Here is a 19,317-nt window from a genome sequence, read left to right as displayed (position 1 = left end):
AATCACCCCAATTGTACAACCAGAACATTTACCATCATCGGTATCTGTACAACCACGTTCATATTTAGCAAACTAATAACAAATGGAGCAGAGTCCGGATAACAGTTTCGAAGCCATTGCAGAGCTCTGATTTTCTCTGTGTTTGTTTTGGTAGTCTTGCAACAATACATCATCTTCGTTTACCAGACAATTTAATGTTGTTATCATAATTTGTGCATTATCATTTTTATTTGTTGTGAATTTAGGCCTATTAGAGTTTATTCTATGTCCATTTTCAAGGTTTCATTGTTTCCTAGTAATCGTTAAAGTTAATTATATTATTAGTTTCACTGCGTATAATCAGATCTACAATTAGATCTAATTCATTTAAGAATAAATCTTGAAATTTTGGACGATGATTCACATTATTGCAAAATATATTGAATTTACTATTTTCACAAATTCTTGGGAAAAAATTGGACATGAACAATATTTAAAACTGAAAGATATAATAGTATTTTCTGAAAATCATAATCACTTAACTATAAATTTGTGATAAAAACATAGGTATTTATTACGAAAATACAGGATAGGGCAGAACTATTGCTTGATCGAATTGGCCGTCATAATATGACGGTTGTACAAAACAGAGTAAGCGCAACAGAAGCAGTGTATGTGTTAAAACTTCATTCTGTTTTCCTCTAATTATCAACAAGGATTGTATGTGAATTGTCAATTATCAGTGATGTGAAAAATACGACCTGGAGTATTGTTCCCTCCCTAACCCGTTGTTTTGCGTACGGTTTTCACGTGACCTTGTGAGCCAAACAAATGAAGTCAGGAGATAATACAACCGTAGCTGTTACCATCTGTTTCTGTTTAGTTTTTGCCAATGCTAATACCAGCCTCTCTCACTGCAGCATCAACTTCTTCACAATGATGAAAATGTGAAGATACGCGCATATGAAAAAACTCCACTAACAAAGATCCCAATCCAAGCTTTTTAGAGAAAATAAATCCTGTATAAAGAATTTCAAATCAAAATATCAAATCCAACAGAAAAAAAATAAAAAATTTGTGGAATGTCTGTTTACATCTTCGTTCCTTTTCTTGATTACCCACTAAGCACTTTTCTAGGCAACTATGAGTCGAATTATTTATGAACAACCAATATTATATCCTTATTAATTATTTGTACTACCGGAACTTTGTTCACGTTATTTACTTACTTATACAAAAGTCTATGTTTTCCCTGTAACCTGGTGAATTTCTCAGTCAAATATATGACTTGGAATAATAGACCGGTCGTTGTTTCGGTTTAATCTCATTGTTCAAAATGCTGCCAATTTCTACAATAATGGACACGTGAAGACACGCTAATAAGGGTGTGAGGACAAAAATACGTATATTCTTAAAAAGCTTATCAAATAAAGTAGGCGATGGTTGAGAACGTTGTTTCTAGTAATTCGGCAGTTGCCAGAGATATTTCAATTGAGAGAAAAACGCAGAAAAGCAAAAAAGCCAAAAATGAAGAGAGAGGCTTTTGGTTAAATCGGTTCACGGAAAAGTCAGTTTGCGAAAATTGGGCAGAAAATTCAAAATTGATAAGAGATATGTAAACAACAAAAATAAACAAAAAACAGCACTCTGAGAAGCAACAAATTGAACAAAAATCAAAACTTAGAAGTCTAAGTAACAACGAAATGACGCCCGCTAAAGGTTAAGAATTTATCGACGACGAGTCATATTTTACTTTTGACGGGAGTGAATTATAAGAATTATTATTATTAGAAACGCGAGGAAGTAAATTCAGAAGTGTATTTCAAAAATACACAAAAAGTTCAGCACAAATGTGTTGGTACGGTTGGCCATTATTGAGATATTTAGGAATATTCCTAACGTACCTCAACTGAGACCGATTGAGCACTTTTGAAACGAAACATATATCCTGAAGGTTGGGAAATAACTACACATGAAGAATTAAAAAAGAGAATTTTTAACAAACTCCGGCAAACGCCAGAATCAGTATTTCATAATTTAATGAAATATTTGAAAACAAAAATTATAAAAGCGAGCCGACTGAGTGCTTATTCAGTTATATAAAGTGTGAGTAATCATAGTGTAGTAACTATTGTCTCATGGAGTAAAGTGCAAATATTTAAATCAAAGAATAAATTTAAAGAAACAGTTTGTACGGATTATATGTTCCCACACCCTTACGAAGAGAACTGAATTCACTAGCATCCCAATCCAAGCCCCGTAGAGAAAACAAATCTTGTTTCAGGGTTATCTAATTACAAAACCAAATCCAGCACAAGCAAAATCCGTGTAAAAAAATCGAAATTTGTCGAATCTTTGTCTATATCTAAGATTCTCTCATTAGCGATGCATTTAGGTCTCTCCTAACAGTTCTAACCGTAAGACGAATTCTTTATAAACAACTGAAATTTTATCCTTGACAATTTGTAATACAGGAGCTTCTTTAAAGTGATTTACTAAAGATATTTATCGCAAAGCATTTCTGGCCATGTCTGACTATGTTATAATGCTTTTAAGCGACAGGGATCACTACGATAACATGAAATTTGTAATAATTTTGCATTCTATTACATTTAAAAATTAATCTGCCCTACCCTGTAAGCAAAATTGTAATCACCTTTACTCCTCCCAATTTCTGCCTTTAAGAATTTTCTTAAAAGTACATACTCTATGATTGGAAAAAAATTGAATGGTTCCTTAAATCTATATTAATGCAAAAACAATCCGGATTTTTTGAGTATTACTTTTTAAATACCCATTTCTAAATTAACTTAAATATATACAATGAAAAAATAACAAACCTCCTATAGACTAACGGTGATCCAATCGGACTCTCTACCATATCTCTTCTGTAGACTCTAGGAGACCCGAACGGAGAGCCCCAATTAATTACAGGAGTAGGTCGAGTTCCAGGTTCGAAATAATCCCAATCGCATTCGTCTATAGGAAAACTCGACGTAGTTGAGGTGCTATCGTTATCGTCTTCTTCTCTAGACGAAGTTTCTTCTTTGGAGGATCCATCTGAGTTAATGAACACCAGCTTGTAGTCGTCGCCTTCTGGCAGCAATATATCCCAAAGATCGGAATCTGGACCTCTGCGCCAACCTGGGACCAGACCAGTGATGCGGTCAGAGGACAATTGGTTGGATAATTTGGATTTGAGGAAAATTATGGTAGAGCCCGCCACCGTTAAGGTTAGTGCAAGGACAGGATTTCTATAGATTGCTACATTCGCTGTTAATACAAGTTAAAAAATGTTTGTTAGTAAATGTATATACAAGATTTTTTGATTTTTGATTTTGTTGGTTGGATAGGATATACAAAATTTAGTATAAGTATGTCATAATTTGTGTTATTGAATATATGTGTGTACCAATTTCTGAAAAATAATCATGGTAAACAGTTTTACTGCTACATATGTTTACTATTTACTTAACAGGTTGGAAAATGGGGAAAATTAAATTCGAAGCATTGTCGATGTAATTATATTTTGGAAGCTACGAATTTCATTCAGTCAAATAGCTCAACATAATTGAAATATCTGATAGAATAGACAGAACAATATGTTTACTAAAGAGAGGGATTCTGGTATAAACGTTACTATGTTAATTCCAATTAAAATGATTCTCAGTGCTAGTAATTTACAGTAGACGAATGTAAAATTTAAACCAAAAGTATTTGAGAATGAATTTTGGTCAAAAAAAAAAACAAATAGAAGCGTTGTAGTATTATGTACGTTTTTGTTTTTATTAAAAATTTGAAATTCGTACCTGTTTGAAACAATTTACTCGAAACAGATATTTATGGGCATCATACTAATATTATTTTATTTATGGTTGCTCCTTTTAAATTGCATATCCTACGTACACATATGCTGCTGTTTCCAGGGTAAGCTAGATTGAAACTTATTAAAAAAATTGCCTGACAAAATATCTGACGGTAGGATAAAAAATTCATCAATAGGGAAAAATTTATTCTACCAGTCAACAAAACTGATCTTGGAATTAAATTTAAGTGTATCAAGAAAAGTTCTCTAGAATAATGAGGTAAAACTATGAAAGGTATATTTATTTGTTTAAATATCCCAGAGTACTTGTATTAAATATACTTATCTACGAATCTACTTAAAAACCCACACTTCATTTAGAATGTAGAATAAAACATGAGATTTTTGTAATGAATCTTGCTTAAATTGGTATTTAAGAATGATTCAAATAATAAAAGCTGATGATGAGAAAATTGAAAGAGTATATTATAAATATATAGGATCAGAAATGACAAAGAAAGGACTATTACCCACTTTCTAATAATAAGCTAAAGAATCCACTATTGAGTAAAGTTGAAATTATAAGAAAGAAGTTGTAAAGACTAAATAATCTTTGAAAATACTATAAAGTATTAGTGTTATACATTTTATCCTATGCTTCAAACACTTTATAGTATTTCCTATGATAATTAACTCTTTACAACGTTTCTTGAATAATTTCACCTTTAGTCACCTTTATCATCAACAATGAATTTCAACTTTACTCAATAGTGGATTTTTCAGCTAATTATAAGATAGTCATAATCCCTCTACTATCAACTTTCCTTCAGATTTCTGTACATATATTTCCACAATATGCTTATTTAAAAGTATCTACATATGCATATATAATTAAAGTCATGAAAATTTGTTAAAATTAAAGGCGTTTTCAAAAAAATTGACTTTTCAATGGAATGATAAGATTTGATTAGTTATTGAAGTTATTTTTGAAGCCTCATTTGGCTCATATAAATGATTTATGTAACTAAATCGTTATGAAAAATTTAAAATCTAGTTGAAAATTCCACTATAGAATAACGAGAAGGAGAAATTACCCATTCCCCAGACAGAATTTACCCCACGAACCTTTGACTACACAGCGACGACCTAACCACTCTACATTCAGCCATATTTGTTAAAATAGTCATTCCACAAATCTTATAATAATATAACAGTCAATAAAAATTAAAATCGAGCCAACAGTATCAATTTAGTCAATTTTTATCTTCGTTTTCATTTTCTCTGCATATATCATTAAAATTATAAGACTGTGCTCAAATTAAAAGTATTTTTTCAGGAAAATTGACTTTTCAATCATATCCTCAATAAAATATGATTAGTTATTGAAGTTATTTTACATTTGAAGCCTCATTTGGCTCATATAAATGATTTATTTTACTAAATCTTTAGGAAAGGTGTAAAATCAAGTTGAAAATTCCATTAAAGAATAATAATAATGTAAAATTATCCATTTCCCAGGCAGAATTTACCCCGCAAACCTATGACTGCAAAGCGATGACCTAACCACGCGACCGTTAACGCATATTTGTTAAAATACTATCAATTATTATTTTGAATTAAATGTTCAATAGCAATAGCAACAGGTATTGTCTACAACATATTGGTTTACTATACTAGAAAATAGGTTTCTTAGAAAATTTCTGAGGCTTACTTGATTTTCAAAATCCTCATATGTTTGATATTAGTTTTTTTTGCCAAGGAGGGCTAAACTTCTAAAATAGTTATTGGAATCGATAATTTTTTATCTTTTACAAAAGTCGTTTCACAGATTGTTTATTTTTGTTGGTTTTGTATATATAGAAATAAAATTTTTACCTGGGTATATTTGGAGAACTACATTATTTGTTGATTTTCGATATAATACAGTTTTATGCGGTCGTTCTAATACAAAAGATGGGTTCATTTTCCCACTCTAACAAGTACTTAAAAATTTCACATTTATCAATTTTCAGCGGTTCGGTAAAGAGTCATTCTGTAATATAAACTTAATTTGAATCTAGTGGCAATTAAACTAATTATTTATTTTTCAAATTTATAAAGATAGCTCATAAAGAAGATACGTGAAATAAATGGATAACTATAATTAAAAATGTTTAATGAAAAATCATTGTAGAAAATTCACAGCTAAATAAACAAAAGTTTTCAAAACTTTTTCTATGAATTGATAAGTTTTACGAGGATGTATTGATATTTAGTTAGCCTAGACCAGTTCCATGCATAAACAAAATTTTGCGCTACCATAGTAATGAACAACTTATTAGAAGTGTAAAGTTCGACGTCAAAAAAGTAAACCAGAGTTACGCAATAAATTGAACGGAAAAAGATGTCTACCGAAATTGTGAAAATCGAAAAATTGGAGTATCGAGCTATCATCAAGTACCTGTATTTAAAAAGGTTAAGAATAAAGCAAATTTACGAAGATATGCTTAATACCTTTGGTGATCAATGTCCTTCGAATGCGACCGTCAAAAATTGAATTTTCCATTGAAGAAGATGACCGATCGGGAAGGCCAGTTTCTGTGTCAGTCCCTGAAAATATCTATGCAGTTCATAACGTGATTTTATCAGACCGTTGAATTGGGCTAAAACTGATATCTGAAGCACTGAATATTTCATACGAACGCTTTCATCATATAGTTCACGTCAATTTGGACATGAGAAAAATTGGTGCAAAATGGATCCCAAAATGTTTGAATGTTGAATAAAAGCATGCAAGGGTAGAATCATCGCGTTCGATCTGTGCTCGATTTAAAAACGATGTAGGCTTTTTAAACCAAATTGTTACTATGGATTAAACTAATGTACATTTCTACGATCGAGAAACAAAGCAACAATCGATGGAATGGTGACACTCTGATTCCCCAGAAGTTTCGTGTCCAAAAATCGGCTGGAAAAGTTCTTTCTTCGGTTTCTTGGGATTGCTATGGAGTACTCATAATTGAATTTTTGGATAAGGGTAGAACAATAACTGGAGATTACTATTCGATATTACTGACAACTCTACAGGAAAAAATTGAAGAGAAAAGACGCAGAAAGCTATCCAAAGGTGTTTTGTTTTTGCAGGACAACGCCCCTGCACACAAATCTCATGCTGCCATGCAAAAAATTCGTGAATTAGGGTTTGAATTACTAAAACACCTCCGTAATTCACCAGATTTGGCTCCGACCGATTATTATCTCTTTCCTCAAGTGAAAAAAGTTTTAAAGGTCGCAAATTTTCTTTCAACGAGGAGGTAATAAAAGCTGTGGAGGTCTGGTTTCGCTATAATAAATGTATCCAATTAAGAGGAGAATATGTTGAGTGATAAAATATTTTGACATTAAAATTTTGTTTGGTTCTATAGTAGGCTAATACTTTTTCAATATATCCTCGTATATTTAATTTGTTTTGTATAAATTGACGTGCTTAACAATCAGCATCATTACAAAAATTGTAAATTGATGAATCGGTTATAAAAAATCGAGGTGTAAAGGATCTATTTCTAAAAAATCGATTTTTTTTCAACTATGAATTTACAATGTAAATAGAAATTCATTTTAAGAAAAACAAGGAAGATACCTTAATAAAAAATCTCTGGGATCTCTTTTCAATCAAATCAGGGTATCCTTAGTTCAGGAAATTCGATAATAATAATAAATTTTTAAAGTATCTTAACAGATATAAAAAAACCTTTATTTTCTATATATATTTACTATATTAAAAAGTTAAGAAAATTGATAAAATAGCTTATATCCCAATGCTTAATATCTAAGCTTTTCCAAAACAATAGTCTGTCAAGTCTACTGGATCCAAGTGGTTCCAGTTGTTTGTCAGTTTTGATGTCGACAATTGTAAAAAAGGGCTCACAAGGAACAGACGATCCCAAGATAGGCGATAGGTATTTATACACATCACTGCTATTGAAGAAACATGCTGATAGAGATTTTTTTCTTACCAGTAAAATATAAGATCAACTGCCTGCGATAAACAATGTTCAAATTCTTCGTTTAAGCCCTTACTTTCCAGTGTATTACATGTAGAGAGTTTCTTTTTTACTGCTGCTAACATAGTCTTTTTTTGATATTATTTTCACAGCCCTCATAATCATCAAAGACAAAGATTACAAATGTATTTTTCTGTATTAAAATAGGCAACGGAAACTGAGCACACAGTCATCTCGGTCGGAAAATCGAGTGTCGTTTTATATGGGCGAAGTATTGATTCACTGAATCGATTCAACATATTTATTTGGTCTAGCTCTAGAGAATCGAGTGAAAATATAACATCAAACAAGAATATCGGCAAAAAATAACTAATAAAAGATAGAAGATGCCTCAGGATAATACATCGAAAAAGTTTAGATTTGAGAAAAAATTTATCTCGATACCAATTTGGGGAAATTAATGGGATCATAATATAATACAATATATGAACAGAAATACCATTAAATGGTATACGAACGGATCTAAAACAGCAGACAGAACTTGAGAATCTATAGAGGAACTATCGCAAACAGATCTTCATCCTATCTGATAGCAAAGCAGGACTGCCTAAAAAAATTCAACGAGCTAGGTAAGAAAAATAAAGTTACCCTAGAATATATTTCGAGACCCATCGAACAGAAGGGAAATGAAATAGCTGATAAGCTCTCTAAAGAGGGGGCAGATAAGCCCTTCATGGAACCTGAACCCTTTTGTGGTATCAGCTATAGAAGAATGGAAAAAGCACTGGAAAAGAAGGTAGAGAGGAGCCAAACCAATTATTGGGACAATCTACAGAAACTGAGACAGGCAAAGACTCTACTAGGAAACTATAACCAGAGAAACGCTGCAGTTCTAGGAGGATTGGGATTAATACATCAATTTTGAACAATGAGCTCCCCAGTATAGCATATGTACATACATCCAAGAGTACAATTTAGTATTTTCTCGAAAAAATGTGAAAACCAACAATTACCATTAATAAAAAATTGTTGATTAAAAACATTGAGTTATTCTGATGCATGCAGTTCCGCATTTTCTTATCAAAAATTTCATATGCAATTTTTGACTTCTGCCTACTACAATTTTGTGAAAATTGACATCCCCGTATGGAAACTTTAATATATGAGGGAAATAATCATTATAATATCTCAAACTATCGAGATATGCTGTATATATACTTCTTTCAGTTTATAAGAGAATCAAGAAATCCAGTATATATGAAATTATTAAAAATAAAAATATTGTCATTTTATATCCACTTTTTTAAATTATCTTCAGTCAAGATGGAAATTTAAATATGTAAATAGGGCATATAATAAACTAATTCATCAGAGAAAGGTGCGAGAGTTATATTTAACGAAGAACTTCTAATTGGAACTAGTCTCTGAAGAGTAGAACTCTGTTAACGAAACAGATGTCACGTCTTTCGAGTATTTTACTTTCAATAAAAAATTGATCAAATGAAGCCTATCGTTCTACTAAGATGACATTCCCAATATACTATAAATGTTACGTAGCATATGAATGAAAAAATAGTTACTTTTCTCAAATTCAATTCAAGCTCTCATATCAATATTTAGATGATATAACTAATAAAACCACTTCTGAATAAAACACATATTTCAAAATCTTGTCAAAGACTCACTACCAAACCGTTCAAAATTGATTTGTCACTCGAAACTGTTATTGCACATCTTATTTCACGGAAAATATACTTAATACCAGCAATCAGAAACAAGAACTAACCTACGATTCTGAAACAACATCGGCCTCCACCGTCCATCTTATACAACCTACTTGTTCCAAACGCAGCGAGGGCGCCCATTATGGGCATATGCATATATCTACTACACCTCCACGGTACCAACCATTGTACGAGTACCATGTTCCCGAGTACAAATATTTTGTCACCGATTTCGAAAAATATCGAGTTTGGTAAGATTCAGTATTGGACTTAGGTGTGTTATGATTTATAATCAATTATATATAATAATATGATAAATTATATTGAACTATAAAAAAGAATGGTTTGATGTTAAATGTAAAGAAGACAGAAATTGAAAAGTAAAAACGAGCCAAACAGAAAATGTTAAGACCAGAACAGATAAAGTTGAAAAACGGTATGATGGGCAAAGAAGAATAATGGAGAAGACGTGAATAGTAAAAGAACGAAAAAGAGGGGATAGCAAAAAGCTTACAACCTAAGATTTGAATAATAACGAAAGTATATTGCCACCATTGATGGAGGAGATACTAGAAATTGTACAGGGGCTAAAAAACAGTAAATCTCTGGGATAAGACGGAATAGAAACAAAATTAATAAAATACGGTAGAAGTGCACAAGAATCTATCATTTGATAAGTAATATATGAGAAAAAGAGATAATACCAGGTAGAAAATGGTAACAACGGTACCAATAAACAAGAAAGAAAAAAAGATGAAAGTAGTTTCTACAAAAGTGAAGTGCTATTAGATACAGATTATAAAATAATGGCTAAACCATAGATAGAAGTTTGAGAAAATATAGAGAAAACTTATTCGGAGACTACATCACATCTGGAAGATCAATCAAGACCGTATTTTCACTCTGAGGCAAACGCAAAGAATGGGGTATGAATATGATCTTACTCGGTTTTCATAAGTTTCCTAAAAAAGCTTACGATACTGTGAACAGAAATTATTTGAACATTATGAACGATCTTAGTTTTCCAAAAGAAGCTAATAAGTCTTACCAAAATAACACTCGAACATACTAAAACGAAGATTAAGGCAAACCAAAGAATATCAAAATGTTTCTAGACTAACACAGGATTAGAGCATGGAGATCCGCTATCCAATACGCTGTTCAATATAATATTAGAATGGATACTACGTAAAATCGGTTTTAATAGAACGGAGATACTAAAACCACGGACACGTAACTACTGGCATACGCAGGCGATGTCGGATCCTTTCAACATCGGAAAATAAGCTTAAGGAAAAGAACATTAAGAAGTTTTTCATTACAATTGATTGAAGAAAAAGCAATGACTTTAACTTTAAAACGAGTTCAGAGTTATGAAGTGACGAGGGAGAAAATCTGGAAGCAAGGATGACGAAGTGAAGTAAAGAATTGGGAGCACAGATTGCGATAATAAGTTTCAGTAAAATCTCCAGAAAGACAAAGCTACTAGGGAGTAATAAGAAGGAAGAATTATGGCTGATAACAACAAATAATGAAATACGGGATTTATTTGGGGAAGCATAGCTAAGCAAGATAAGATCCAGAAGAATATAGTGGCTGGGTCACATCCAGACAATGCCAGATTTTAGAGCAACGAAAAAAAATTATAGACATAGAGCAGGGAGGAACAAGAAAAAAAGGAAGACCAAGGAAAAGTTGGTACGCAGAGGTGATAGAAGGCTTAAGAAAAAGAGGAACTTGGGAATGCAAGAAAATAGGAAAGAGTGGAAGGGAATCACTTCCATACTATGGAATGTCTATTAGGCTGGTTCGCCCAAATGGAAATTGATAATGATATTATCGCGCAGAAAAGATTATACATAAAAAGAAGTTTGGAATAGTAACCCCCAAAATACGAATTCCGTTATTTTTTTATAAACAATTCCTACTATTCAGGAATGACTTAAAAGGGTTGAAGATATAATAATTAAATTTTTTAAATAGAAAAATTGCTGCTCTTAAGGAATATTCAATTGTTGGATTGTTTATATATTTTTGATTTCATTTGTTTAACGGTGAACCAAAAATGCTGAAATAAGGGGAAATTTTACCACCAAAAAATAATTAGCATAGGGTAGATTTTCAAGAAAAAGAGCCTAAATAGAGCAAATTTAAATTTTCATGAAAATCGAGGTCGTTTGTCAACATTATATGGTTTTAGTTTATCATCGTCGATGATTGGACTAAATGATTGAGGCAAACATTGTTCAATTCTAGATTAATTAATATTTTTCACCCATTTCTACGGTTGGACGAACGGTGCAGCTTAATCACTCAAACTATTTCAATTTCTCAATGGTATGTAAGTGGATAATTTTTTGTGAGTAATTGATTTAATTGGGAATGGATATTATTAAACATGGGATTGCTTCAGATATTGGAGAAAGTATACTTTTTTCTGGTACACACTCACCGTTAGATAAGCGAAAAACAGATGAAACCAATCTGGATTACTCGTATATACGTATATTATGTTAAAATTCGAGCTCAATTGATGCAGAATATTTTGGGTTTTTGAAGCGTATACAAACAATTTTCAATATGTGGAAGATCTGAAAATGTTATTTAAGGTTTATATTACCAAAAAAAGACACGCTTTCGATCCGGCCAATCATTAACTGAAACCGAAATAAACATCGCTTAAGTGAATAACGACTGAATCTAAAAGAGGAGTGTCCTTTTATTTTTATACTCCGATGTAACCCTTTATAGTCGATAGACTCTCTAAATGACTCTAATATCCAATTCACTCAATTCGTTTTGTTTCACCCTTCCAAAATTTTCTGCCTAGGGACTTTTCTGTCAATTAATATGTAACGTAACATTTGTTCGGTCAATTGAAATCGTATTTAATATTCTAACAGGTGAGTTTGACGGTTTCTTTGAGCTCCACGTCAGTTTGGAAACGCCGCCCTCAAAGTCACTGCTTCAGTTCACGGAGAAGATGAAAAAAACTCGGTGCTAGGTCAGGACTGTATGGTAGGTGTTCGAAAATGTCTCATTGAAATTGCTAAAGGAGTTGTTGGATTACACGAACGCTGTGGATACGGGTATTGTCGACGTGTCGAACAATTCCAGAACAAGTCAGCATGCCTTCTCATTTGCTTTAAATAACTCTCCGTAAGCGTCGAAAAATTTCACAGTGTAAATTTGCATTAATTTTTGTTCCATGCTGCGTAAACTTTGCAATACACCTTTGGACAACCCAAAAAATAATTGCCATAATCTTACCGCTGTTGGAAAGTTCGTTCGAATTTTGTGGGTCTCGTTGAAGGATACAGAATCCATGTCTTATCACATGTCTTAATGAAGTTAGAAAAACCTTCTCCATCGGTATTAAAATCTCCAAAGCCGTACCAAAGCTGTACCTATTCGGCGAGTTTTGTGGTTGCCATTGAACTTTGGGACCCAGCGAGCGCAAATGTTTCTGTAGCGCAACATTCAGAGATGGTATCGATAATTCACGCTTGGTCAACTCGTTGAACAATATCTGTAGCCACAGACTAGTGTCCTTGGACAATCATAAAGGTGTCTCCGTACACTCCATTCAATCTTCGATGAATTTCCGCGGCACTGTTCCCTTCTGCATGACGAATAACAGCTCGCAATTCACTTGTCGGAAGAATCAATAATGACGGCCTTGTTTATGTGACTGCAACTCAACGAGAAATGACCTGTTGGAATAGCCAGTGACAGAGCGTTTGAGCGGGAAATACGCGCAATCGCCTACTACGCACAGCAATCACCTCCTGCATTCCTGGCCATCATACATTAGTGACTTTTGGTTCTTGTAGTTTTATAAAAAAATAAGAAAGCGGTTTTGGGTTTCTAAGAAATACTTGTTTCTACAAATATGAAAATTATTTCAATTAATTATGAAATCAAACTATGTTTGTTAATGCTTATAAGGCTGACTTCGATGGACGAATAACTTCTTCTGGTTTGGTCCTCGATTCTTCAAAATCATTTGTTTAGATATATATTTTTAGTGCGATACATAATGAGGAATATGAATAGAGTGTTTCAATGAAAATAATAATAGATTTCAAAGAAAAGTGTATTGAACAAGAATTTGTTTATTTGTTTCTTATGTTGTCTGACAAAATATCAAACTATATATAAAATTATTTTGTATTTAGTTCTTCCAATATTAGTTATTGATATTATCATAACACACATATTTCTAATTTTTAAACATAAAGATTACTTCCTGTAAACAATCCTTGATTTATTATTCCTCATCCTGTATAGTATGATCGATATATTTACATTTTATAACAATTTAAAACCCAAAAAAATCATGCACTTCTTTATACTTTTGGATATATTATATATATGTGGATATCTAAAATTTCAATTCCATTAATGTTAATTTCTTATCCTTGAAGCGCCCAACAGAAATATAAAAAATTAATTTGTAAACATTAAGTATTCTTGTGCAAATATTATTAAATAAGTGTGTGGCAGAAGAAGAACGAATAAATCAAACATTTTCACGACAGTTTCACACCAATTAATAAAAAAGATATCTTTTACAATTCAAAGTCATTGGACCTATTTGAGTTTTTCCAAGCATTAAATGCCATCTTCTACATTAATCTAGAAATAACTGAAATGCTATACTTAGGTAACTGTAACACAAAACCAATTAATTCTACACTGAGTCATAAGGTAGCGCTGGTATTCAGTAAACTTTCCCACTCACAGATTAGTACTAGCGTGAAATGAATATAAATTTTTTTATTTGGAGATTCAATATACTTTTTTAAATTCAGATTTTGCGTTACAGTTTTTGAGTTAGTTATCTGAGAAGAAAATACCGATGTCTTTAAAACAACAATTCGTAAGAATCCATAGGTTGCCATATACTTTATCTTGAGACCTTAATCACATTACAGCTACAATAAATATTCTTTGTAGTACATTATGGAAGAAGCAAAATGTTTGGTATAATGATATCGCTAATATGATAAAATGGTAGTTTTAATCGTATTTTGAGTGTATGAAATAATAGATATTTTTTATTTTCCACCTTCAATACTTCCAATTTGAGTTTAAGCAAGAGCTCACAAATTCTGTTGCTGTTGTGTTAAGTCCATAATCGGGCGTTATTGATCTCTACTGCTATCTATGTTGTTCTCTCCATTTACCACAGATAAAAGAGAGGTACTCTCTTCATAGATTATACTTTTAGGAAAAACTAGAACAAACCCCAACATATAACTTTTGCAATACGTAAGAAAATCTGTAATATTGAATGGCAAAGAAATCCCACAAGGTGACTAGTTTTTAGGTATGCATTTGGTCAGGAGAAAATACTTCAACTACAGTCTCAAGTTGAAGAGTATCTAGGTACTGGCTACAACTATTCATTTACAAAACCATCTTAGAATCAGTCTGTACCTCTGTACTGAAATTATAGGAAACAGCTGCAAATTGAAATGATACAGGTTTCCGTTCAAAACGTCTTGGAATGATACTAACAGTCCCACAGTTTATAAACAATGAAACTATTCAACAGGATGCCACCAGGTCTATTGTATGTCAAATAAGAAATGAAGAAGTACGCGAAAAAATGCAAAGAAAAACTAAAAGTGCATCCAAATGTGTTAGCAAAAAATATCTTGGATAATTATAGTGCGAAGGTTGAAACGGAAATTCCTTTTTGATTTAGTAGTAATAGACTAACTTTAAAAGGGTGCATCACTGGATGTCTTCTCTGCAAGTCCTGTCTTTTGAATTGTCATACCTATTACTCATTATCTACCTAACATTATTTGAGCTCTGTAGATAGGTTGTAATGCACAGGGAAGTTCATAGAAAAAAAGGAAATACTAATTCCATTAAACATCCACGTTAGTTAGTTGTTGGTATTGATTATTACAGAATATTATTATAAATGTTTTGATTTTGAATGACACTTAAACTAGTTAAAATATCAATATAAATAGGGAAAAATTGAAATGAATAAAACGCGTATTTCTCCAACAGATTGAGAAGTATATTATTTAATATTGTTTGTTAGATTAGCCACAAACCTATTGAAATGATATCGAATGTTGAATGAATGTTCTCGAACTACTTTTATTTTTGAAACAAAAGGTATGATGTTCACTATAGCTTCGATATCTTTACTATTAACGCGTTATTAACAAAAGGTATTGTGTGAATTTATAACCGATCTTTGCATAATGGAAAATAAATTCTAGGCCCTTTATTGACGTGGAAAATCTGAACGTTGAATATTTTGGAGAAATTGAAGGCGTTAAAGCAATCAAATACACAAAGGATTTCCAGATGTTACAAATGATATATTAAAAGATCTGATTTTAGGATTTGTGACAATTTGAGGTATCTAAACTTGTGCTTTTATGAGGGTGAGAGCTTGAAAATTTGTAATGATTTCATTTTTGAGGACTAATTAGGTATTTATACAGTCTGAGTGTGTGGAGTTTTTGATAAATGCAATAGTTTAAATTTTGTTTTTGAAAAATGCTTGGATCTAACTAACATAATTTTCAAAAAAATGTATGTATCTCGATTTAGAAATATAACTTTATCTTTGAATTTGTTTAATGGCAACAGTGTCATTTCGATAGTCATTTTTGTGGGTTGTGTATATATTTATATATATATATATAAAATAATGACTAGTTACTACACCCATTTCTTATTCATGCTTTCATCTCCACAACATTTACCGGTTTATTCTTAAAAATTGTGGAAACAACTCTAGATGAGCTACAAATGGTGACTTGCCTTTCGAAAATAGGCGCGTCATGATGATGTCCTACGGCATCATTACAAATTATCATCATATGAATCAAAAATAAAAGTAGTTCGAGAACATTCATCAACATTTGATTTCAATTCAATGGGTTTGTGGTTATTCCAACAAACAATATTAAAGAACATCCTGCTAGAGCGATACGCGTTTTATTCATTTCAATAGCAATACAAGATACAGAGCATGAAACCCTCCCATCTAAATGTATAAACGCATAAGTATAAGGAGCCCATTCATAGAGTCAAAGTTGGGATAATATGTCAACAACAATAGGCAAGTGCAGAAATTGCATTTCCGAGAAGCTCTTTGGTATTATAAACTGATGGCTCAAAAATTGAAAAGAAGGTCTAGAATATATGATGAGAACCAAGCTCCTTATCCCATTAGACTCAGAATTTTCTATGTCACAGGCAAATACGCTATTAATGCAATTAGTCTACCCTAAGGTTTTTTTAACGAACAAACATGAGATAAGGAGAGTTACTGGTATGCTCAGTGGATACTATCCAGTGAAAAACGACCTGAAGAGCATAGGAGAAGCTCCCGACAACTTCAGTCGCTTCTACAAGGTAACAGCCGAGCATCCCCTATGAGTGGGAAGCTGTCGGTACTTCACTATTCTTGAAACTATAAAAGGTAAGCCATATAGTCTTAGTATTAACGACATCTTTTCACGACCTTCTCGCCCTAGCTTATTTACTATGAACTAACTCACTATAGAAAAACGTCTAAAGGATTAAAACCTGACGATTTTGGTGGCCTTTCAATAGACCTCTATCTATTCTGGACCAATCCACGAAACAATTATAAGGAGGTCCTGCCAAATATCGAGGTGCATCATCTTGTGAAACCATTTGTCATCATTAACATTTGAATTGTTTAGCAACGTAGTTTTCAGTTTTCATTATATTGTACGTGTATGTATGAAGTATACCGACTGAATTTTCCAAAGTTTTGCATGAAAGAAAAAAAGCTTGAATACAATTTGAAGTAGTTCCGACTGAAAAAACGCTCAAAGCCAGCCCTTGAATTCTCCTTTAGAACAAAACTTGAGATGACAGCTTGTTTGAGGGATCGAAAATACAATAGAGACAATAGCTTTTTTGTACTATGAATCCTTTACTAGTGAATACAATACAATAAAAATATGAAAGGAACTTCGATGTACCTAACAAGAACTTCATAAAAAGAGAAACCTCAACTTAGTTCTTGGGTGAACAATGTAAGTAATCTTTATAAAACTTATTTACATATGAAATGTATGAGCCGTCACTAGTTTACTGGATTGTTTTTAATGTTTGATATCCCCAAACATTCTAATGATCAGCGAACAATCTGATTGCGAACTCTCCTAGCAATGACTTCTATTTCGTGGTTTCTCATCAATACTGTTGAAAATATCTTTAGCAAGAAAAAATTTTGAAAAAACACTCTCAAATATCTTCGTAGACTATTTTTCCTGGCAATCTATTACAGGGATTCACATATACGAGATTGGTCTTTGAATTACCTGCCCAACAAAGAAAACACAGAAATTTTGGAAAAAAATATAATCATTTTTTAAAGTTACCTCCTTTTAGCTCCATGCAATTTTTCCAGCGATGTTCAATTAGTTCTATATCCTTTTTATAATAAGATTCGTCAAGCTTCTCGAAATAGCCATTATCTGCCGATATTACCTATCCATTATTGGAAAATATTGGCCACCGAGCCATTTTTTCAAGTCTGGGAGCAGAAAATGATCCGAGGAAGTGAATAGATTACATGAGGTAGCAATTCAATATTTTATTCATTAATTTTGGCCATTGCAATAACGGATGTGGGAGCTAGTGCAGTTTCTTGACAACAACACTTCCTTCTTAACCAAATGCTGCCGTTTTTGCTTGCTTGCTTCACTTAAGCGTTGTAATAAGTTCGTTGTTGATAGTTTTCTCCCGCCATGACCTTGCCTGCAGATGGAACTGTCTTTGTCTTCTTTAGAGTCGGTTTTCCCTTTTCAGTCCATTGTTTTGATTATTCTTTTGTTTCGGGTGTGAAGTAATGGACCTACGTTTCATTCATGATTATGAAACGACGCAAAAATTCGGTTTTATTTCTGTGAAACAATGCCAAACATTCCATGGAAACCATCTATAACCGCTTTGTGGGTCGAACAGGTCGCAGGCCGAACGGCCTCCTTAAAACTCTGCTATTTTACTGTTGATGATATCGAAGGAGTAGTCTCATCCAGAGTTGAATCTAGTTCATCTTTTATATTAGCTTGGCTAAGTATTGAATCACATAAAAATGACCAATTTTTTCCATGTTTACAAATTTACTGAAAACTTTCATTATTGATGGCTGCCAAATAAATACTAAGCAACGTGGCGTCTTCAAATTTGGTACATATGCTGTATAGATTGTGTACTTTCCAATAGAGTAGTATTTTTTGAGCAGCTACCTCCATCTCTAGGTCAGGCTGCTACCATCTTCGTACACCCAAGTATTGCCAGATCGAACGTATGAGTTAAAACTTATTTAGGTACACACATGACATTGAGTTCTTGAATGTAATAAATAAATTCTATTCACATAACATACTGATGAGTGTAGTTTTAGTACTGAGAAAATATAGAGAAAGGGTTTTATCAGAAAGTAGGTTAAGATTTTAGACAAAATCATCGGCTTAATGTTGCATTAGAGGAAAACGCTGTTTCCTGCTATTTTGGATTTCGATATTTTAACCCTCCGGCAAGGGTACGGATTCTCCTACAATATTTTAAAGGGATTAAGCTCAAGCCATTGTATATATTTGAAATAGGAAATTTTATCCAATATTCATGTTGGCGCTACCTGTCTTGTTTTTATAGTGTATTTTCGAGTTTTTGTATATAAGCACATTTTAAATAATTGTATAGTAAATCATAAAATATACACATTTCAAAAACGGAATATAAATCAAATACCGTGTACCGAGTCAGTCTGAGTATATGCATAAATTTTGGGATTACATCTTTCATA

General features: G+C 32.4%; 1 protein-coding gene across 5 annotated transcripts in view; it reads right to left on the bottom strand.

Moving 5' to 3' along the window:
* LOC130449104 (uncharacterized) overlaps positions 1 to 19,317 on the bottom strand; it is a 294,569-nt gene that overhangs the window by 112,242 nt on the left and 163,010 nt on the right. For 3 of the 5 annotated variants that reach the window (XM_056786776.1, XM_056786780.1, XM_056786778.1), the window contains one exon: positions 2,820 to 3,252. The exons of 1 other annotated variant lie outside the window; for it this stretch is intronic. In XM_056786776.1, coding sequence (XP_056642754.1) covers positions 2,820 to 3,252 — 433 coding nt within the window. The remainder of the gene's footprint in view (positions 1 to 2,819; positions 3,253 to 19,317) is intronic. One more of the 5 variants, XM_056786777.1, reaches the window with a different exon arrangement.

This window comes from Diorhabda sublineata, chromosome 9 (assembly GCF_026230105.1).
Source record: "Diorhabda sublineata isolate icDioSubl1.1 chromosome 9, icDioSubl1.1, whole genome shotgun sequence".
Taxonomy (NCBI): Eukaryota; Metazoa; Arthropoda; class Insecta; order Coleoptera; family Chrysomelidae; genus Diorhabda; species Diorhabda sublineata.
The sequence above is the reverse complement of the archived record's forward strand: the minus strand, read 5'-3'. Positions and strand labels throughout refer to the sequence as shown.